We start from the raw sequence: 23,379 nt of genomic DNA on the forward strand, positions 1-23,379 counted from the left end.
TAGAAGGGATAATCCAGTACAAGCCTTCAGGAGGTACAGTTGGCAATTAAATTAGCCTGCTGATGTGTGCCAATTTTCTATGCAAAGCTGTTGCAGTGCCCCTGGGAACATGCAGGGCACCAGTTAGTCAGGAGATCCTTGGCAAACCCCCCTGAAGTTCAATTCCATTTTTCCCCGGTGCCTGAGAAATTGGGTTACATACACTTAAGCTAAGCTGTTTTCTCTCCAGTAGAAAGCATGAACTGGCCTCACCAATATTACACCATTGCTCTACAAAATTAAATTAGGTGCATTTGTAAAAACATAACAAAAACAACAAGGAGGTTCTCAGATTTACACAAGTCTTGTTTTTCCTCACACATACAAAACTAGCATATACTAGTTTTGTATGTGTGACTACTAGCACAGCATATGTGACATCTTGACATCGTATATTAAATATGATACTATTGAGAATGTTTGTCCTTTAAAACTGACAAAAGAGAAGTTATCAAAACCCAAATGCAATTTTAAGGACCTGATTGTTCTGCAAGGGAAGTCCAAGTGGGCCCAGAAATCAAGGAATTCTCTAGTGGCGGTAACAATTTCAAGTTAAACTCCAACTTCGAGGATGCAGCTTCGTCGACAATCAAATAAAACAACAAAAACACTCGGATTCGGCCACCACTGGAAAGTCCTCTATCGCCATGAACACAGGGTACCTCTGCGCCACACTGTGACGGCTCGGGTCACGCTGCCACCGGCGCGTCGCCATCTGGTCACCAGCGTGTGATACTGCGAGGGGCTTCAGCGACCCAGACTTGCTACAACTTGACAGCCGGGTTGACCTACCTGAAACACTCTAGCTCTTAATTCTCACATTTAATTGTGGTTCATTGAGAACGCTTTCTAAGTTACCGTGGCCTCATACGAATAGGTAGTGAAGTTTTTGCTATTTGGGTGTTTGCTTCGGCCTGAAGCATAACGATGCTCCTTTCCTGTTAAAAGTTTCAATGCCTCGACGATTCGTCTGGCAGTATCTGAAAACCAGCTAAGTCGGCGAAAATAAGCCGCTTTTCGAGGGCCCTTCCAAAAGGTTAACAAAACAACGCAGGTGAAAAATCTACTGGACACACTTTACTAAACTTGTTCGAAAATGTATCTTTAAACTTAACTGGATTCATTTGCACGTGTCACGCGGATAGACTAGAATTACATGTCAAACCTTGAGAAACACTTAACAACAACTAAACACAAAACTAGTAAACAGTGTGTTTATAAATCATCTTTCAGTTACTTACTCTAAGAACCTCGGAGACATTTCTACTCGAATAAACAACCGCTCTGCTCCCTCTCACCGGCATCCTGCGGTTTGAATAGTTCAAAAGGATTTTTTTTAATGGTCAAACAAGCTGCAGATAACAGCTGAGTAAATTAGCTCTTGTTCGGTTCTTCAGACTCTGAAACTCAACATGGCTTTTGACAGCGTTACAACAAAAGGTCCTTTTAAAGGCGCAGTCCTCCTTCCCGACCTCGACGTCCCCAGAAACATTCCCACTGCGAAGGGAAGAGCATTCTTCCAGGGAGAACAAACTTAACCGGGCAACCCTCGTCCAGGCAGTACCATTGACAAACGAGGGACCCCCTGTGTTTACAAAATCAATTAAAGCAAATTCAGGATCAAAACTTAAATCCCGTCATTCGCTGGACACATACAGGTTTCCAAAAGTCGGAAGACGCAAACCGTGCGCGGTATGTAAGATACCAAAATGTGTTTGAATCTAAAGTAGCCTCTCCGTATCCTCCCTCTTAGAGAACAAAATAGGTTCTTCCGGTATGGTTGCATTGATTTTAGCAGTTCGCAGAAACTTCCAAAATACACAAACAAAACAAAGAAAATTGATTTTCTTGTATGTCAAAAGATGTAATGATTTGCTGTGAGCCACATACGTCTGCGGAGAGAAAAATGCGTCCCCGATTCTTTCTTGGTCAAGTTTCACACCAGTTTCAACTCCACCTGTACCGTGTCCTTCATAGGGTGTTAAAATAAGTATTTGTGTTCTAAGTTCTGTTTATACAAGGAAACGGAGGGAGAATTCAATAAATACGAACTGTCTCTACCCGTTATCGGCAAAGGTATACCAGCTTTTGTTACTTGGCAAAAGTCCTGTTTATTCCGAGAGATACGTATCCCAATAGCTTCACGATAGTTAGTGGGGAACAGTATACATAACCGACTTTTAAAATTGAAAACGTTTTTCAAGAAAATACTGAAATTTTGTTTTGGCACTTGACGTTGGACATTGATTGATCCTTCTCTCAGCAGAGTTTTATGATATTTAAATATTTAAAAACAGCCACTAACGCAGCCAGTTGCCACCGATTTGACGAGACACCCGTCTGAGCTGCGTTCATGACTTGGAATACTTGTTTGCCGATTATTGGTGACCTCTGGTCTCGTCGAGCAATTTCATCAACTTGTATTAATTTTTTTTTTTAAATAGGAGAATATAAAACTGCACAAATACCATGTAATCAGGATAGTTAAACGTTAATCATTCAAATATATTTTTACAGAGGTCTTATATTTTCTCAAATTAATGGTTTTTCTTATAGTGTTTTCCTTTGCAAAAGAAGACGTATAACGAAACGCTGCAGATAATATTCAGATTATAATGTGTATCCCCACCCCTAGCAGTGCCCTTTTGTCTTTTGTTTTCTTCTTCTAACCTTTTTTTACGCATGGGGTCCCAATCAAATCCAATTAACGTTAAAGGCTGTGCCACAGCATTGCTGCCTTGATAAAGCAATAGATGTTCCTCATCCTGTTAATGTATTTGCCCATTGTCCCGAAAGCCAGATTACTATGTGGATCGGTCCAACCCTCCCCCAACACCCTCACCCCAGCGAGTTTCTGTTTACAAAAGTATAGCTGTAAACTAAATGTAAATCAGTTTTCAACACTAAATAGATTAAGATCAAGGTCACTGTAATCCTCTCCTATAATTCTATGAATTCTCAGCAGCACTCTTATTCAGCACAATCAGCAATAAGAAGTCTGGTTTACCAATAATTAGCCACACATCATGGTGATTTGCTTTATAAATAAATAAATGAAGTCTTATCTATAACACTGTGACCTAAACCAGGAGAAGCAGTCTAAAACTGGATGGGTAGAGTACCTTCACAATATTTATTTTGTAACTTACCACTGGAAAAAAACAGGGCAGAGACTAGTAACCAACAATTACAAATGTTTTGTTTAGAATGGGGGCACTTTGTTAAGATTACAATCAGGAGTCTTTTCCCCATTAGAATGCAGTGAATGACAGTCACACAGTGGGGTGCGAGTAATTGAACTGAACAGCTTTCTTTTTATTCAATAAAGAAAGCAGAAAAATCTGCTAGTACCCTTAAAATAAGAAGCAGCATAATTATCAAAGGCATGATTCAGTGATCAGCATTCTGGTCTGCCTATCTCTTAAGCAAATATTTCAGTTGTGTGAGGCCGACAATCCTTAACAGCAGGAGTGCAGGTGAAAAGTTAAAATTCTTCTGTAACCTGGGCAACCCCCACCACGTGACTTACTGATAACAGATGGGCTGTGTTTAATCACTCCCTGCTCTCTGCAAAAAAACCCTGCAATAAACTCTCCCAGAACTCAAATTGGGATGGATATTGATTGACTCCAGGGTTGACTCTCAGAGATCCTCATCTCTCATCCTCTCAGAGATCCTGATTGAAGGGAATTTAGACAGTTACTACTTAAAGGGCAAGAACAGTTAACCAGTTCCAGTGCGAGGTGGGAAAAATTAAATTCCACTAGCTGCACATCACCCAGAGTGATTGCATCTGAGTGAAGACAGCTCTGGTTTCATTAATATTATATTAATCTATTCATTTTCTAGTACCGGGGGTTAATCCTGTCAAGGGTAATAGGCCGGCCAGAGCGTGATGCTGACATCACCTCCACCTCCGGTGTGGGATGGGCAATGAAAAATGGTGACCCTTGACCCCATTCCCCATGGCCCTTTATGGCCTGAAAAGGGACCTACCTACCCATTAATTTTCTAACTGCGTTATTCAACACGGGGTCACGGGGTCAGCTGGAGCCTATCCTGGCAAGCAATAGGCGAAGGAAATACCCTGGATGGGATGCTTGTCCATCACAAGGCACACACAGACACGGCCACACTCACGCCAGGGTCAATTTTCCCAGAAGCCAATTAACGTCTGTAAAAGTAGTTCGGGTGGGTAGCTGCGTCAGCATGCGTAGGCTGCAAAGGAACAAGTGATAGGTTTATTACAACGTTTCTGCCGTGGAGCCTTCTTCAGGTGTCAGGTGCCTTCAGGTGTCAGGTGCCTTCTTCAGCCTTCTTATGACACCTGAAGAAGGCTCCACGGCTGAAATGTTGTGTTTTCTTTCTTCTCTTTTCAGCATGGAATAAACCTATTACTTGTTTCTTTGTAGCCTGTGTAAAATCCTTGGAGTTGAGGAGGAAACAGGAAAACCCAGAGGAAATCCTTGCAAATACAGGGAGAACAAGTAAGTAAAGGCAGTAAAGCTAACCACCATAACCATATACTGCCATATGCAGAAGACAAAACCTACACTGTAAACATTTTTAAATAAAAATGAGTAGAAATGGAGAATGACAGACAAGGACAGACAAGTGAAACACTACTAGCTGTTAGTATTCTGCACAACAACTAACAAGGTAGCGGTTTGAGCCTGAAGAGTAATAAGCATATTTTAAGTATGGGTGGCCAACCCTCTCATTCCATACAGGATTCAATAGTGCATCATCATGCATCATGTAGTTTCAATCATTTTCATTGACAAGGAAAGCAAGGAAAAAGAGTCAAACATCAAACAGATCAATGACTGAAGATTGCAGCAAATCTTTGGCAACAACGGATTGCATAAATCAATGCTATGGATTTCATACCAAGACTTTTCAAGCTTAATCAGCAGTTTTATGTGACACAAAGTAACTCTTAAAGTAAGAGGATACTATTTCATGGCTGCCCACACAGCTGTACTTGAAGCACCAAAGTTCATCATCTCAGGCCATTTTGTTTCTGCATTTGTATTTTATTACCCTGCTTCAAAGAAAACAGGAATCTGAAAAAAAGTAGTTTCATTTCTAAGGGGAAGATACAAACCTACAAAAATCAACATTACAGCAAAGACATTGTCCATGGTAAGACAATGACATCCCTATTTCAGGCCTGATTACAATCAGACTGGAACACATCTACAGTATAATAGGGGAAGCTTCATGTAGGGACTTCAAACCACTAGTATCAATGATGTCTCAAGTAATTCAAGTAATTCAGGGCAAGCAAAGGGGGTGCCAGAAGAAATTAATAGCCTGTTCTTGAGACAAACACGTACAAGGACTTTACAACAGAACACGTTTAGTGATTACAAACTGATCATGGCATGTAAAATGCCAAAAAAGATTTATAAAGCTATTTTGCACATCAAACATAATACAGTAACCTAATGTCACAATACATTGCCCAGTGAAAAGGCTACTCAGAACCCACTTTTAACAAAAGCTTTAAATGATGAACATATTCAGAAATAAGGCCTAGCAAAAGCAGATCACACATACAGAAAGATGTGAAGAACATCTTTAGGACCAAAAGTGCTAATGAGACATATGTACTGGTTCACTATTTATGTCTGATCTTCACAAACACCTCCTAACTCATAAACCCCAACACATGGTCAGATGACCCTTGTTCAGGGAATAAAGAAGCCCAGAAACATGCTAACCTAGGCAGCCATATGCCATACACTAAAAAACCAGTGGACAAAAGTAAAAACTACATGGAATTACATTTACAACTGAGAACAGGTAGCAACTCTTTATGTTAAGGGTTATGCCAGTATGGACAAGCTACCCAGCCACGATGTTGAAGTCTTGGCTTCTTTCAAGAAAGGACTGGATGAGATCCTGGAATCCATCAACTACTAACTACCAAACAGGCTAGACAAGCCGAAGGGCTTCCTCTTGTTGGTCACCATTTTTATGTTCAGCTCACTTTAGCCAAACCAAAGTGCTTCAGAGGGCGCAGATGACTTATTACCAACAAAAAAATCCTTGATTTGAAAGCAGCAAATTAAAGCCACTGGAAATGGGGCAGAACCAGAACACTCTGATTCCTCTGTTAATGTTTAGACTCAGAATCCTCTTTCCTCACATGACCACTAGACTAACAATATAATGTAATTAGTAATTCATTATAATACAACAATAGAAACAGCTGAAATTAGCTTTGGAATTAGCTGCAACAATTTTATTATTATATTGACTGTTATGAACTATACAGAAATCTCTGTTTCTGGTTTCTATGTCTATTAGTTTTGTGTTGATTTGAACTACTTTAGTAACGACAGTTGTATTCGGCTGAACTCAAAACAAATCTAACTGCAATTTTAAATTGCTTTTGCTCCTTGACCTCATAGTGGTTCCAGGGAACGACAAATTAATCCCTGAACACTTCCCCATATTATTTCTTAATTAACTTTTTTTGCACTTTTGTGTTTTCTGACCAGCTTTAAATAAGACATTAACTTTCTATTATGACACAGGCAGTGCAGGTAGCTTTATCCTTTGAACCAGGCCAGTAATGAGATTAATTAAAAGAGACTTGTTTAAATAATACTTCAAGCAAGTTCTTTAGGGATGGTTCTTCATTATGTTATTTGTGTCTTAATTAGGAAATGCAGGCAAGTAAGCAATGCCAGCTGAAGCTTTCAAATTAGTGAAAACGTATACAGTATTTACATATATAGCAATAAAGTAATCTCAGATAAATATCTTACTTTAAAGGCAATGTTTAACATCATGTTCGACAAAATGGACATTAACTTGGTGTTTAGTGCTGAAGGAGAAATTGAATAAAATTGAGTAAAAAAACATTATGGAATGACTATGAACAGCTTGATATCAAAGGCGCCATCCTTTGGAATAGACATAAAACTGAGGTCCTGGCTCACTGTGGTATTAAAATTCCCAGGGAATTTCTCAAAACAGCAGGGGTGTTAACCCAGGTGTCCTGGCCAAATTACCCCCTGGCCTTTACCAATCATGGCCTTATAATCCCATTCCCATCTCTGAACTGGCTTCATCACTCTGTTCTCCTCCTCACTGATAGCTGGCGTGTGGTGAGTGTACTGGCACACTATGGCTGCCATTGCATGATCCAGGTGGGGCTGCACACTGGTGGTTGTGGAGGGGAGTCCCCACTACCTGTAAAACCCTTTGAGTGGAGTGTCCAGAAAAGTCCTATATAAGTGTAAGGATTATTATTACCACCATTACTATTATTATCATCGTCAATTGGAAAGGTACCTGGTGAGGTTGAATAAACCTGGGCGCTGACAGAGGTCTGGTGTCTGGTAGGTACCTCACTTCAGTGGTCCAGTAATGTCGATCCCACGTGCTGGAGGCACTAAACAAAGTCGGCTGATCCCTGAAATGACAACACAACGGTAGCATTACTGGAGTGTTAAACATTTGCTTCCCAACATAATTAAACAGAGATGGTTGTTCCTTCAAGCTTTGCATCAGTACTGCAACATGCAGAGGTGCAGACATGGAAACTAGACCAACGTATGTAGCATTGTGCATTATTCAGTTAACCGAATCCTGTATTTTCATTGACACTGCATTCCCATGTAACCACTGAAGGTCAAGCTGCACTTGGAAAAAAAATGTTATTGATGCTGGTGCAGTGCCCTCTGGCTTCTTCTCTTGGCAGTGCTCTCACCCTACTAGACAGGCAGCTCTATGCTGATTTCAGTCCTTCCTCAGTAATGGAAAATTCTGCCCAACTGCTCTCACAGCAGCTTCTTCATCGCAGTGCTTTCATGAGGAATTAAGGCGTTGACCGCATCCCACTTTTTGCAAGTAAAAAAACTGTCGAGTCAGGACAGGCAGATCTTCTCCCTCACTCACATGAATCTGGGTGCCAAGCAGGGTTCCAGGTAGAGTCGATGGAAGACAGCAGTGAATGTCACGCCCAAATTCAATAAAACTGAATGTTTATGGAATGACCGATATTAGGTAGAAACAGAGCAAACAATCCTATCTTAAAATTTTAAAAGTCACTAAATACATTAACTAACTTAGAAACATAAGATTACAGATGAGAGGAGGTCTTTCGGCCCATTCAGCCTGTTCGGCAGTTAGTAGCTAATTGATTCCAGTATCTCACCAAGCCGTTTCACGATGTGTCAACTTCAACAGCACGGCTGGGTAGCTTGTACTCCTACAACAAAACGGAAAGAAGTGCTTCCGGTTCTCAGAGTACCTTTTCTCCATGCATTGCTTACATATTATTTTTTTTTTTTCATTCCGATGAATCGGTAAAAGCCCTGTGGGCACAGTGACACCAGACGAGGAACGGCGAGTACCCCTGAGTATGAGGCGGATCCATGTGACTCAAGGTTAACAATGGCTGGATCTGCCAAGAGGGATGATCTCCATTTCCCTTATGTGTCATCATGCTTGGCATTAAAGCCTTTGAAGAAGTCTTTTAAGTGTGTACAGACTTGCATAATCTGTATTTAACCAGTGCATTTTACATGTCTGGAGTTTTATTTTATGGTTTAAATTGCTATAGAACATTAACATACAGTGGAGCCATGCTGCAATTTAGAGGACAGAAAAGAGCAGACTGCTTATTGATTGCATAACCCCAGAGTGCTGCTTTAATTTGACTTTAGATTAATTCTTCAGCCACTGAAAAAAAGCCCATTCCAAGTTACATAACGTTGTGCATGCCATTACTTTAAATCCGCGTAGAGGAGAATCAGACTGACTAGAGGATCCATATGAAACACGAGCACTAGGTGGATGGGCTTCCTTTTTCCAGTAAGACTGTGACAGCTGCCTGCCTGCGCTCTCTAAATGACTGCAAACCATAATCTGCCAACACTGGCCCCGACGGTCATGTCTGGAAAATTCCTGCTCCTCATCCCAACAGCTGGGATGAAATTTCCATAATCGCCGTTTTATAAAGTTTTCACAATGAAACCAGAGACAAGAACAGAAATTTAGCAATCTATGAAAAATAGAAAATTTCTAATAACAATAAAGGGATACAGCAAGAATCATTAAGGATTAGAGTGCTTTTTCCAGAGTGCTTTAGAACCTACTGTACATGTACTGTGTATTCCAAACAGCTCTCTATAGATCTAGACACCTACTGTTCACAACAATTATACTAGTCATGCCATCTACAGTAGCTCATTTTATATTTGTTTTAAAGTGAGTGTATTTGCGCTCCTTGGCTGTTCTCGCATCATCCAGGTGGATGATGCACATTGGTGGTGGTGGTGGAGGGGAGTCCCCATTACCTGTAAAGCGCTTTGAGTGGAGTGTCCAGAAAAGCACTGTATAAGTATAAGGAATTATTATGAGTCCCAGTATATGTTCACTCAGCACTCAGAGACAAGTTTTTTTTTCTATAATGGAATAGTTCATTCCACAGACGTAAAGAAAGTCATGTAAAGATTGTACAAATACAATATGAAAAATGTGAAGATATCTATCCCTCTATTTTCCTACTGCTCCCTCCAATCCAGGGTCGCAGGAGAGCTGGAGACTATCATAGAAAGCAAAGCACATAAGGTGAGATACACCCTATACCCAGGTAATGCAGACAGGCCAGACACACAGACACAAACACACACACACTCACATCAGGACCAGTTTTCCCAGGAAAAATTCCCAGGAGCCAATTAACTTACCACTACGTGGTGAAACTGGAGCACCTGGAGGAAACCCACGAAAACAGGGAGAGAACATACAAACTTGAACCCAGGGCCCCAGTGCCGCAAGGCAGCAATGCTAACCACTGCATCACTGTGCCACACCCATATCTCAAGGTATTACCTTTTTTAAATAAACTTAGAATCACAAATAACTTTACTAAATACTCACTCAATCTGGAATTATTAATCAAGCCAATCATTTTTTGACATGCTCCAAGCTCTGCAATGATGTACAAGAAGACCAGTGCTGATTGGAGGAAAGGCACGCCAATCAATGACATCGCCATAAGCCTGCAGCACAGGGGTTGATGCTTTCAGTGGGAATCCTGGCTGAATGCTCTAAGCCCCAACCCTTGGAGTAAGTGTATTGGAATCCCAGTCACTGGACACAGCTGACTTGTGGTATGACTTGTGAATTCATGACGTCTAGACCGAAGAACTCAACCTGCATAGTGTTTAGCACTTGAGCCACTTGGGAACACTCAGACAAGCTACTGTTCTTCGAATGTATAATAATCACAATGCTCCTTTCAACCACACTAGTTTAAGATTAGAGTCCTGGCCATAGGAAAAAATTCAGTGGCCATAAGTAAACTGCTAGACATGCAGACTTTAAATGACGTGTACAGTATAGAAAGAAACAAAGAAATGTGGACCTGGTATACATAATTTATCACACCTGAAAGAGGATTAACATCTGAAATATTGTGCTTTCATTCTACCTTTCAGCTTGTAATTAACTTTTACTTGGTCATTTGTAGCCAAGCAGCTCTCCACTGAGATTTGTTAAGCAATTAGTGAGAGATTTAAAGTTCCCTTGATGTTTCCTTTAGTTATATGATGTGAATTCATAAAAAAAGTATTGAATATAAGGACTAAGAAGTTTCTATTCCACATATAACAACTATTTGCATTTTTAGATCTATAGCAGATCTGCAGATTCTTCCATGGAATATGTGATGTTTTTTTCCCAGGTGGAGTTCTAGGTCCACGCTAATAGGTGTTCAAGTGAGATAAACAAAATTCACACACTGAATTGGGGTGATTAAATTAGCATTCTTAACACCAAATAAGTGTTACATGTAATGCCTCTTATTGTTGAACGATTACAAAAGGATTTGCCTGATATCCAGACTTTGTTTTAAAAAGAGAGATAAAAGATTGAATAACTTGATATATGCTAGCAACCTACATATAATAACATGACAAATGACCATAATCAAAATCAAGAGTCTTCATCGAGATATCACTGATAAGAGCAATGGCAGAGTTTATCCGTGAAAAAATCTTGACCAGATTATATAATACAATGTGATATTATGTCAGATAAATCTATTCTTACTGTTTTAATGTAGACAGCCTTTACACTATATTCCTCATGTTGAAAATTTCTAGGCTCCGGAACATTTATCCATAAACAAGATTCTGTTTTGATAACATGCATACAGTCCAAGATAATATTGTTAGAATGTGTTCCTGAATGTTATTTTCCCTTTGGAGGAGGACTGTTCAAGAAGTTTGTTGAGTTCTGGTAAACTATATAGATTTAATTAAGTTTACAATATATCTTTCTTGTCCACCCAACGCATTTGTAAATGTATCTTTGGCATCACCATACAAATCTACAAAAAATAACAAAATAAATACACTTAAGAAATAAACAATAGTCTTAGACATGTTACAATACATACTGTATACACACATCTTTCTCTGCCCATATCACACTACCATTACACATAATCAGATAGGTCCATACAAGAAACAGTCACTTAGCTGCGTTTAATATACCGATTGCATAGGGAACAAACGGTTTCTTGTGTACTTCAGAGAGAACACATTTTTGATTATATGGGGTTGTTAAATATCAGAATTTGTACAAGAGACCCAAAGAAACCAAATATGTCTTAAAGAGCATATCGCTTTCATCCAATGTCACTGTCAAAAATAGTTCACACAAATATGTGGATTGAAAAGTATTTGCAAGAGAGAATCAGAATCTGATTTTAAATGGAATTCCTGGGAAATGAAAGACAGATTCATACTAAAGGAACAAGAGGATGAAAATATTCAAGTTGAAGAATCTGTAAAGAAAAAAGAGCAGGACTTTTATACAGTAAATCAAACCAAAAAAGAAAACAGATAATCTCATATTTAGAAATAGATATACCAAGTTGTTAGAAGATAATTGCCACAATTATTACTGAATGTCTGCTTTGTGGTTCATAATGGTGGCCAAAAAGATTTGTCTTTTTTTTCTGAAAATGTCTTAGCAACCTCAGCAGATGAAAACTACAGTAGCAAAGTGGAGTGGGGCTCACTGTAATAGTAAGGTCAAATGTGACTCTTTTATACATCCGCATACAAGACTTTTTTGTAAGAATTCATTTCATCTACAGCAAAGTGAGTTAGCTGTTTAACTTCTTATTTACAGCATACTGTATGTGAAAGGACTATGCATTAAGAACAAGGTACTTAAAACAAAGAATAGCTGAAAACTGTAGTTATAAAAGATCTTGTAATTTGAGTTTCCCACTAGCTGTACATTTTACTGCAGCACATTGTGCAGTCTCCTTTCTTAGTTATGCAGGCACTGAGAAGAGAAGCTTCCAGAGAGGTATAATCTTTAGAAGAAACACATTCTAGATCCTTCATCTTCATACTCTAAGACATAATAGCTTAAATACTAAGCCTTAAATTATTTTCATGAGCTATTTTCTTAATTACCCACTATGAGGGTAATATATAATGTATGTAAGGGGATTTGTACTAATTAGCATTAATAGTCATTTTGCCCATAGTTTCATAATCACATAAGATATATTATGGGCTGTTCCCTTTTTCTTTCCCAAAAAATGAACACTTTTTTCTATACATCATAAGGTTGGATGAGACTACTTTATAATTTCTATACCAATTCAATTATTTCTATCAAAAGAGGACTAACATTTATTTTTAGCAAATAAGGAATAATCATACGTTTATGCTTTGATGTAGGACTTGGGCTTTCTCCTGGGTGTTGCATCGTCACATTTATTGCCAATTGGAGATAAAAGATGAGACATTACCAAGCTTTTTATATCCTTTCTAAGGACTACTTGGTGTCTGAATGTTGATTTAATAAAGTGTAAGTATACAAAATAAAGAGTGTGTGACCAATTCTGTTTTAAACTAATTTTAATGGAATTTCATTGGTCAGAATTTCACTAATTTAGGGTGAGCATTCTAATCATCACTAACATATTATGTCATGTTACCTTAAAATATGCCTGCTATAACAAGGTTATTGGGAATATATGAGTTCACGTCATTTTCTTTTTCAATTCATACAGACAACAGTCCTTGCCTGAGTCTCTCACATCTACGCAAGACATTAGGCAGGGAGATCAATGCTATTATTAATTCTAGACAAAATACGAAATACAAATCATTTATCAAATTTTGCCGAGACTGGATACCACAGATGTGACAGAAAAGAAATGTGTTACTCTGCCTTAAAAGCTTTATAGAAAATCAACTTATTCTATCTGCTGAGGTTAAAAGATTTTGGTTAATGTTGTTTCTTTTACAATTTGCAAACTCTTAATTTTTTTGTGGTATTTTTTAAATAACCAAACTGGGTATTATTCACACATGAGTAAAACGACTTACAAATCTTACAAATATTAATAATACCATCTGCAACACATTCACATATATTCTTACACTAAATTATGCAGTGTATTGGCGTGGTACTGTAAATTAGTGCAAGACAGACTTTAGTTAATAATTACGCTAGGAAAACAAATATTCACTGTATGAAATATTTTGAACTGGAACCACCTCAAAAATATAAAAATGACATTTTGTTCTTTGAAAAATAAAAATTGATCATTGATGGTGTTAATCTATCAAACATTCTGATACAAATGACATTCCTTATAAAACAGATGCAGTTAAGCTTTGAGTAACATACTATGTTACCATTGACATCAGGTGACAATGACATTAATGATTTGAGATTGTTTAAACAACAGAAGGCAGTCTAAATGATAAAAAACCACAAAAGCAACAGCACCCATTCCATAGACAATGTCTATGGCACCCGACTCAGTCCTGCCTGGAGAATCAATTGTGCTGGAAATACTCTGTAAATTGCCTATTCCCTTCCTAACTTCATGCTGTGGTGCCCTTCTCACTTACTGCCTTCCTGCACTGAGCAAGATGAAGCTGCTGCAGACATGCAGGCTAGTGTCTGCAGACACAGGCATCAGAGAAACAACCAACTCTGTTATCGGAGCGATAAACGCAATCCCTGTCTTCAGAAGACCATGCAGATAAACCAGAGGCATAAAGCCATCTTCAATAAACACAAGACGAAAACAGCTGGCGTTCAAACAGGCAAAGTGAAAGCATGCATACAGCTACGCCATCCTATTTCAAACCCCTCAGCTACAGAAGTTACTCCATTTCACCTTATGCATCTATGCCGGAGAGACGGGTCTTTCTTCTTTTCAGTGCAAAAGAAGCATATATTGCTTGCTATGTTTAATAGCTCCTTGAAGATGCAAAGGATCCTCAGCTGCATTGCGGCTGTTAAGTAAAAAGAAGGTGTCTTGACTTTAGCACTTGTGAAGTCAAGTGTTGGTGTCTTTGTCTTTGTTCACAAGTAATGTCTGGTATCAGTATTCCAGTCTGCCTCAGCAGAATGCTGCTCTCACTGCAAGGAGAGAGCTGCTGTAAAGCCAGTGCAGGTGCGTGCTAGTGAAAGCCACCACACACCATCCGCAAACTGACAACGGTCGCATACTGCACAAGACAGCCAATTAGACACAGAAAGTGTCTCGACCAGCCACTGGGAGACAAAATCTCAGGCAGCTTAGTGGTTGAAAAAATGCCCCCAAAACATTTCACTAACCCAGCTGTATTCAGACAATTGGGACCAGCCTGATATGTTTCTCGCTGTTTGTGCCTCAGTTCCTCACAACGTATAAAGACATCATTATTTAACACAGCCGTTTAAATGCAGTACCTGCCACAATACTACATGTGAACTATTTTGGAAAACATTTTAGCTTTTCTTATTAAAAGAAAAACAGAATATTGAAATATGCTATTTTTAATTATCATATAATTTGATCAAGATAATAAAATGAAAATAAAATAAACATCTAGAACCTTGGCACACTATAGTTTTACAAAAAAGGGCTTAACAACACTTTTCCTGCAACGCACCCTAAACATAATGTTTTCCCAGCACTAAATAACACCGCATTACACTGTATACTGTAGCTGTGATAGCTGTGGCTGCTGTAGCTTTGATCTTTCCTAAATGCTTCATCTTCTCTAGCACAACTAGTATTAAACTGTGTAGGTACATTAACTCTCACACTGCCACCGTTCATCTTCAAAAAAAAAATTAATCATAAAAAGATTTTTTGTTAATTAACATTTTGCTCTGAATGCCCATTTTGTTTTTGAAATTCTCATTCCTGCCTAACAAACTCATAACTTTCAACTCATTCCAGCAAAAACTGTTTCCACACTCACCCTGCTTGTTTCCAGAGGCTGTAGTTCCGACTCTGAGGAAGAAGTTCGCGTTTATTCAGTGGGGCAATGCCCATAGCTGCTTGCATTATAGTTAGATATTTTTTGTACTTCATTTTGTACACTACAGGACTACACTATGTGCCGTCCAGCAACTATGTATTGTAGGTTGCAAGAGGTCCATTTAGTTATACTGATATTTTTCTGAGCAAAAGAAAACTCTTTGGTTGACAAATCGAGAATTTGCTTTCTGAATCTCATGAGCGTCATTCTTACATAATTCTAAGGATCTTCAAACATTACACTAATGAAAATGCTCCAGGGGGATAATTGTGGTACTAAGCCCTGACAGATAATGTAAATTCCCACATTCCCCATAATCCCCAATAAAACCCAAAAGATAAATCTGAACCATTCCTTGGAACATTAACCCCCAAAAAACTGCTGTTGATTCCCACAATCACCCCTGACACTGCTTTAATTTAGAGGCGGCCATGTCAAAGTCTGTGCGTTTGAAGCCAAAAGGGGGTACCCAGAATTTCTTTTAAAAATAATCTCTTGGAAGAGCAGCAGGGCAGCATATCAGGGGAATGCAGCTTTGGAAAATGAAATTATGTGCCGGCAGCTTGCACGAATGGATTACGTCCTTCTGTGCAGCTTCTATTATAAGCCCAGGGATTTTAGTGCCAAAGAACGATAAAATAAACACAATTTAACTAACCATTAAAGACACAATAATTAGCACAACAAAGCAAGACAGTTTTTTTGCACAGACTACATGCTTATTCTGCACAGTCTATCATGTCATGGAACACTTTTTGAAAAGTCTAATTTTCAGCTAGCAATAAGATCTGTGCGTCCACCTACCACCAATATAAACGACATCAGACATTGCTGTCAGATAATCCTGATAATATTGAGAAAGCATCAGTCAGGAAAATCACAGTTGAACTCTTTGATGTAGGACTTGGTAATTCTTCTTTCAAGTGTGCATCTCCAAGCATTTCTCACACATAACTGAATGGAATTACTGGAACACACCAGCAACAGCAAACTTTACAGTCATAGCTGTTAAAAATACCAGACATACTTCTTTCTGGAGACCAGACAGGAAGAGATAAATATACTGTCCCAATGATGACTTCTAAAAGAAAGGATCCATGTCATAATTTTGATAAATGATTTTGAATTACATTTACTATTTACACATATAGATAACATAGGTTCTACTTCAATTATTGCACTCTTTATGGCTGATACAGTTTATTGACATCTGATTAGAAATGTGACATCTGTACCAACACCAAGGTAATGATGTTTTTGCTGCTGTTCTTAAAAACTGGAAGTCCTTTGCTTGGGCATTAACACTTTCTACTAAGCCAAACTAACACTTCCTACTTAATATAAAAAGTATGCTAAAGGTTTAAGCCACACTCAAACGTGCTATAAGACATCGCTTAGAATACTGTATCTGGCATTGGTCATCATGTTACCAAAATCTTCTTGTTGCCTGCAGAGAACAGTGGAAGAAATTCTAGGAATAACCTGCATGTAAGTGGAATGCAGGTGGAGATTCCAAGTTGACTTGCATAATGCTGACTTTTCAAGCCAACTGGGAGGGCAGAGTCTTAATGTGGGAGGAACCTCTTGTGACTTTGTGCAGATTCAATACAACCTTCTTGCACAGCTGCACACTGACGTCCTCCAGCCAACAGGTTTCTGTACCCATAAGATGATCTGAAATGTCTGATTTTCTAATAGGCCTTTCAAGGAACGGACTTTGAATATCTGTAGGGCCTGGCTGACCTTGCGAAGACTGGCCACTCCTTCTGTACAGCTGGTGGAGGCTGGCCAATCGACGGCATCAACAGGACACATCCATGAGTGGCCAATCTTTGCCTGCTCTCTGAGGCTGTGCAGAGTGGTAGATCATTCTACAGCAGACTTTCCAGAGGCCCACCCCACAAAACATCATGAATGCTACACCCCATCCATTCTCTAACCACTTCATCCTATACAGGGTCACGGGGGAGCTCGAGACTATCCCAGCAAGCAGCGGGTGCAAGGCAGGGCACACCCTGGATGGGATGCCAGTCCATCACAGGGCATGAATACTACATATAAATGTGAATTATGCATACTGCATACTGAGGTGGAAAACCAGATTGAAGAAGGTCAGAGATCTCCCTTTCAGTTCATGTACATAGAAAGACTTTGCAAAATGATCAAAGTATAAGTATATAGTGGATAGATATAGATATAAGTATATAGTAGATAGATTAAAGTATTTTACATATAGTGTAAGAATAAAATCCCTCTAGAAAAACTTCTCTTTAGCATAAAGTATCCTCTTTACTGAGAACTCAGTGAGTCCAGCTTAATCTTAATGCTAAATGATAAAATACACAAAGTGACACCAGAATTGGTGGCAGAGAATCTTGATGGATCCAAAGAGCATCATCCTAATAGCTTCCCAGTTTCCATTTGTTATGTAATATTTACAGATCTCACCGCAACATAGCGCAGAGTAAATATCAGCCTTTTTTATCCCCATATAAAAACAAATCAGCTACCGACTCTTCACAGCATAAAGTACGGTCAAAGAACTTACACAATGTGCTCATGTAACATCTAGTATGTAGCACATCCTTTGCATATTTTTATAATTGGAATCTTGGACTATACCCACTGATGTCTTACTTCTAGATATTTCCGTCATTGGTATAATGTAATCTATATCTGTTCATATTGTAACGCATACGGCTGACATTACAGGTTGTGCGAGCCGACTTGCCAGCGCGGTGATGTCACCGCCCTTCCCTGTGAATAGCAGGGACCTCAGCCAGCAGGCTGGGGGAGATTTCCCTTTAGCTCAGCTGGCTGGTTCCCTGCTGAGTGACGCCAGAGGCCCGGGTTCGAGCCCCAGCAGTAGAAGGCCGACCTGAGACCCACGTGAACCCGAAAGTTCTACAAAATCCTGAAGTTCCACAGTTTGTATTCTTTAACAACTGATTACCTGTGTTTTTTTTCCTGAATCACATATAACCTATTTCCCCTGCTTTTACAGATGCATTTACTTCAAGATCTGATATGTTCAAAGATCATATGGTACTTTTTGTTGTGCCTTATCACTTGTACATCTAAATAATTATTTTTCGTTGTATTATGCCAGTCTAAAACATTTGTACTTTAATGTTAACAAGTGTGCTTAGATCTTTATATACCACTGTATTTTCACAGATAACCCATTCTCCTTACTACAATAGGAAATCCCACTTCTCATATGATGACAACAGTATCCATCATTAATGTCCATAAAAAGGAGTTCAGCTGAAGCAGACTGTGTAATTGAAGCAATCTGTCACAGAATATAACCACTGACTACAGGACTATTAAATTTGTAGGTACCAAGGGAATGTTTCAATATCTAGCCTCTTAAAATGTTAATATAAGCAGCATTCTTTTCACTCACATTACTCAGATTTAATATGAAACATGCACTGTAAAATCTCAATTACAACTGAAATTGTATATTTTCTGTCAATCTCTAAGTAAAACCAAGTTGATAACCTGCATGGCACAAATGTAAAAATAACATCTTTATCCAAACTTGAATGCACAATTACTATTTATTTGCCGATTTTAACAGATTGAAAAAGATAAAAAAGTGAATTTGGCATGCGCAAATGTTTGGACATTCTTCCAGCTGATTAATGACTACTTTTTTAATTTGTGTTTTTCAAAGGTCCCTAAACCTGACTGACTCATTAGGACTTAAATTAAGTCAGTTGAACAAATACTCTGATTCTTCTTACCTCTCAGGTTGTGATTGTTGTTCTGCCTACTTTCAACAACTATGGGCTCATACAAAATAAAGATAACTGACTCTTTTAAAGCAGGGGAAGGCTATAAAAAGGTTGCTAAACGCTTCCAGCTTGCAATTTCAACTGAAACATTATTAGAAATCATTAAGAAATGGAAGTTAAAGGGAACTGTTGAAGTCAAGGCAAGATCTGGAAGATTCAGAACAATCTGGGTCAGATATGCAAAGCAAAACCCACAGATCAATGCAAAGGACCTGCAGAAATGTTTAGCTGCCACTGGAGTAGGGTGGATTTGTTATGCTCTGAGGTTGTGTGGCAGCCAGTGGCACAGGAAACACTGTATGGGTGAAAGGAAGAATGGATTCAACTAAATATCACCCAATTCCTAGAATCTAACAATCCAAAACTTACCTCAAAATCAACCATGAAGTACCTACAGGAAAAAAGATTAAGGTTTTGGAATGGCCTTCACAGCCCCCGACTTGAATATTACTGAAAATCGGTGGGGAGATCTTAAACATGCAGTGCATGCAAGAAGACCTCAGAATATTTCTGAGCTAGGAGAGTTCTGCAAGGAAAAGCAGGAAAAATTCCAAAAGTTAGAATGGAAAGACTCTTTGCTGGCTACAAGAAATGTTTGGCAGCTGTGATTTCTGCCATTGAAGGTGTTACAAAGTACTGACGGACATGGTGCCCAAACGTTTACACATACCACATTCACATTTTTAATTTTTCAATCTGATAAATACCATTTGTGCATTACAATTTGCAGAAAGATGCCATGTTTACGTTGGTACAACACAGAGGTTGTGTCAACATCTTTTTACTTGAGAGATTCACTGAAACATACAATTTGACCAGGGGTGCCTAACCCTTTGCACACAACTTATAAAGACCTATGAACACAAATAGGAACACCTTCAAATTTCACTTAATGCAACTCTGAAAACAACGATGTGCCTTATCAATTTATATTAACTTATTAATATACAGAGGAGGATGTGCTTTCCTGAACATTATGATTATGGGCACTTACAATAGACACTATGTTGAAAAGAACTGTAACAATACAGCATATTACTAGCACTTTGTGCCTGTTCAGCCGTAAAATACAGGACATTCATTAATTTGACTTTCATCCTGATATCTCACTGGCCAATTCAATGTTAAGTCAAGAATACGAAAGACAGAATTTTTGACTGATCCCCATTTTCAGTTTAGAAAATTATTTTTATCTTATTATCTTAGCTGCTACTGACCTATGGATGCCGGCAATGCGACTATGATTCACCCTTCCATCCATTTTCAAACCCCTGCTGTATGTCCAATACAGAGTCACAGGAAACACTGACTGGCCTTCAAAATTCCCGTTGTAATAAATGTGTGTGTGTGTTGTGTGTATGGGGGGGGGGGGGGGGTTGTGTAAGATTTGTCAAGGATTGACACCAATTCTAAGCTATCCGGGCTTACTAAAATCCAATAAACCTTGACCTTAATAAATAAGGTCAAATTAAAGTTTAGAAGTCGGGCCCTGACAGCAGCTTGCCCAGAAAGTACATTTCCAAAAGTCTACTTCTAAAATACTCCACCGGTTAGGGAAGGTTGAGTTTGGTCGTGTGGGCTCTTTGCTTCTGAAAACACACACACCAGAGCCAACACTGTCATTCTGCTCTCATTTGACAGAGGCACAGCACATATTTTTCATGAAGGAGGTATTATCTTTTTCTGGTTAAAAAACCACACAAATTTACCTTTTTAAGCTCTAACATATATCATTATGTCCTTACAATCTTAGATCCTGAGGATGAAGGCTAGAACTTTTAGGTTAGCACAGAACGTTATTCAGATTCAACAAACTTGATTGGCATGACTGGTGAATTACAAAGCAATTACCACAGCAATAACAATTACTAAGATATTTACAACAAAAAAACATTATTATAATATGGTTCACTACCTGTCCCTCAGGCTGTGACAGGAGATCACATATTGGGCCACTAGTTTTATTGATTTTCAAATCCCCTCCCCCAGGAATGGAGGTTCTTGTGTATCTGACAGTTGCAGGAAGTCTGGGATTGGATTTGTTGTTTTAGGGAAGAATGATGTCTAATCCCAGAGTATTTAATGCACTGCAGCAGAAAGTACAACTCTGTCTCTGATTCTCCCTGCTGTCAGTGGGAGCCTGTTGTCTTTGGACAGGCAGGTCTGACTGTGTCGCCCAGTTTCTATGGCCAGACTGTGGTCAGAGAGCCTGTCCTCTCTGGGCAGTCAGGTCTGTCTGTGTCCAGTTTCTATGTCCTGGCTCTGGTCACTTAGCCTGTCCCCTCTGGGTAGGTAGGCTTGCCTGTGTTGTCAGGTTTCTGTGCCCAAAATGTGGTCACTGAACCTGTACTTCATCAGGACCTGCTTCTCCTTGTTGTTGCTCACCCTGGACAGATATACTTTGCCTGTGTAGATTGTTTTTGATATTTTACAGTTGGACATAATCTGAATCTTCACACCTGCACCTGTGCTAGATGGGTCGAATGGCTCTCTCTCGTTTGTAACAATTCTACATCCTTTTCATTATGCTCTTCCAAAGATTGGTCTCTTTTTCATCGGTGTTTAATCCATACACACCCAATACAAACCATGATTAATCATGCCTGAAAAGCTCCAGCCACCAGCTCACGTGTTGCTTGAGTATTTTCGAAAACGTGATTTCCAACGAAAACAATGGATCTGGCTAATACTGACGTTTTCACAACAAAGACTTTTCTCCCTATTTCGTCACACATAGAAAGTGTTAATGTCTAAACTTCCATTTCCCAGAATAAAGGATTTTTTGCAAAATATAGAATTACAATCGTTAGTCTCCCAATTTATATTTTAATATACATACAATAATTAATAAACACTATACTATGCAACTCTGCCTCAATACAAACTGCTGTCCTGAAACCAGGAACAGTGAATCAAGTAAATGAATACGCATGTTGATAACTTTCTATGGAACTTCGACTGAGGGGTAACTGAGTTACTTCCGCATACATGGAAAATAGTGTCCTCAATCGAAGGAAAACTGGAAATGACAGATAATTGATACATTTACTGTACATGGTCAGTAGTGAAACTTATTTGCATCATTGCAATCATTACAATAATCAAGACACAAAATCCAGATGGTCCTCACTGATCTCTTACTGTACATGGAAAGGAAGTCAGAAGTAAAAACACCAACGACAACCACAAAACCGATATTGATAAAACCATGGAGTTCAAATAGGTCGCTGTGTCAGCATGCGTACGCTGCAAATGAACAGGTAAAGGGTTTATTCAATGCTGAAAAGAGAAGAAAAGGTGTCGCCTGAAGATGGCTCCACAGCCGAAACGTTCTCTTTTCTTTCCATTCAGCGTGGAATAAACCTACCTGTTCCGTGTTTTGCCATACTGTAGCTCAGTCTTTTAATCCAGACTTTAGTATTTGTAGATTGATTAGTATAAATCACGCACACACAATCAAAGATCACAGAAGCCTTAGAAGAACTTAAGACCCCGAGACGATTAATTGAAGGAGCAGGGAGGGGCGAAGAGATTGTCACATTCAGGTTCATGTCTTGTGTCAACAAAATTTAATGTTACGGAAAAAAGCAAACAAACAACAAAACATACCGGGTTTTTTCCCCAAACGGCAGGTGGTAACGCAGAAATGTACAAGAACCGAGTCAAATGTCCCCCAATAAATCACAATAAATCCCGCTTTCAGTGCAATATGAATCCAACTTTTTCTGCAACGGTGCAACACTCTCCCGAATGGCACTGAACCCTTGCAATCTCCCTACAAGTCAGCTCTGGGCGTGTCATTGAAACTACAGTAAAGGTGAGCTTTACGCACAGCCTCATTCCAGTTTTTACAGCATCCTGTTCCCACTCAGCTAGTTTCACTTGCTTTCTTACGAAAGAGCTTCATGGAGAGTTTAAACGGTCATAAAGCAACACAGATTAAAACAACACAGGATTATGTCGGACACGTAACTAACCCCACACATGCAAATCGAATAGTTTGTAGGGAGTCTATAGGGAACATTTTCCTAACGTGCCGTCAAACCACATTTTCTGCAGGTGTTATTTTCGTTACCAAAAAGTATGAATGTCTTTTAAGGACGTTTGAGTCCCTTTACTCTTTCAAAATAACTTAAAAATTTCCACTCTGAAATTTAACTCTCATTGCTTTAAGGGCGAGGCCTGGAGGTTCGACTGTTGATTTTCCTTGTTGCCTG

At 39.0% G+C, this 23,379-nt stretch overlaps 1 protein-coding gene across 3 annotated transcripts in view; it reads right to left on the reverse strand.

The window, feature by feature from the left end:
- The window catches only part of tjp2b (tight junction protein 2b (zona occludens 2)), a 72,042-nt gene extending 49,091 nt beyond the window's left edge, over window positions 1-22,951 (reverse strand). Inside the window, exons 1-2 of one of the 3 annotated variants that reach the window (XM_088909918.1) lie at window positions 22,772-22,951; window positions 7,348-7,468 (exon numbers count right to left, since the gene is read on the reverse strand). Coding sequence is in view for 2 of the 3 variants with exons in the window: in XM_088909915.1 (XP_088766041.1) it covers window positions 1,281-1,343 (63 nt within the window). In the remaining variant the exon portion in view is untranslated. Of the gene's footprint in view, window positions 1-1,280; window positions 1,548-7,347; window positions 7,469-22,771 lie in introns of those variants that run through there. The other 2 variants (XM_088909915.1, XM_088909920.1) reach the window with 2 other exon arrangements.
- Window positions 22,952-23,379: the final 428 nt, after the last annotated feature.

The sequence above is a fragment of the Atractosteus spatula genome, chromosome 3 (assembly GCF_055471065.1).
Source record: "Atractosteus spatula isolate fAtrSpa1 chromosome 3, fAtrSpa1.hap1, whole genome shotgun sequence".
In the NCBI taxonomy this organism is placed as follows: Eukaryota; Metazoa; Chordata; class Actinopteri; order Semionotiformes; family Lepisosteidae; genus Atractosteus; species Atractosteus spatula.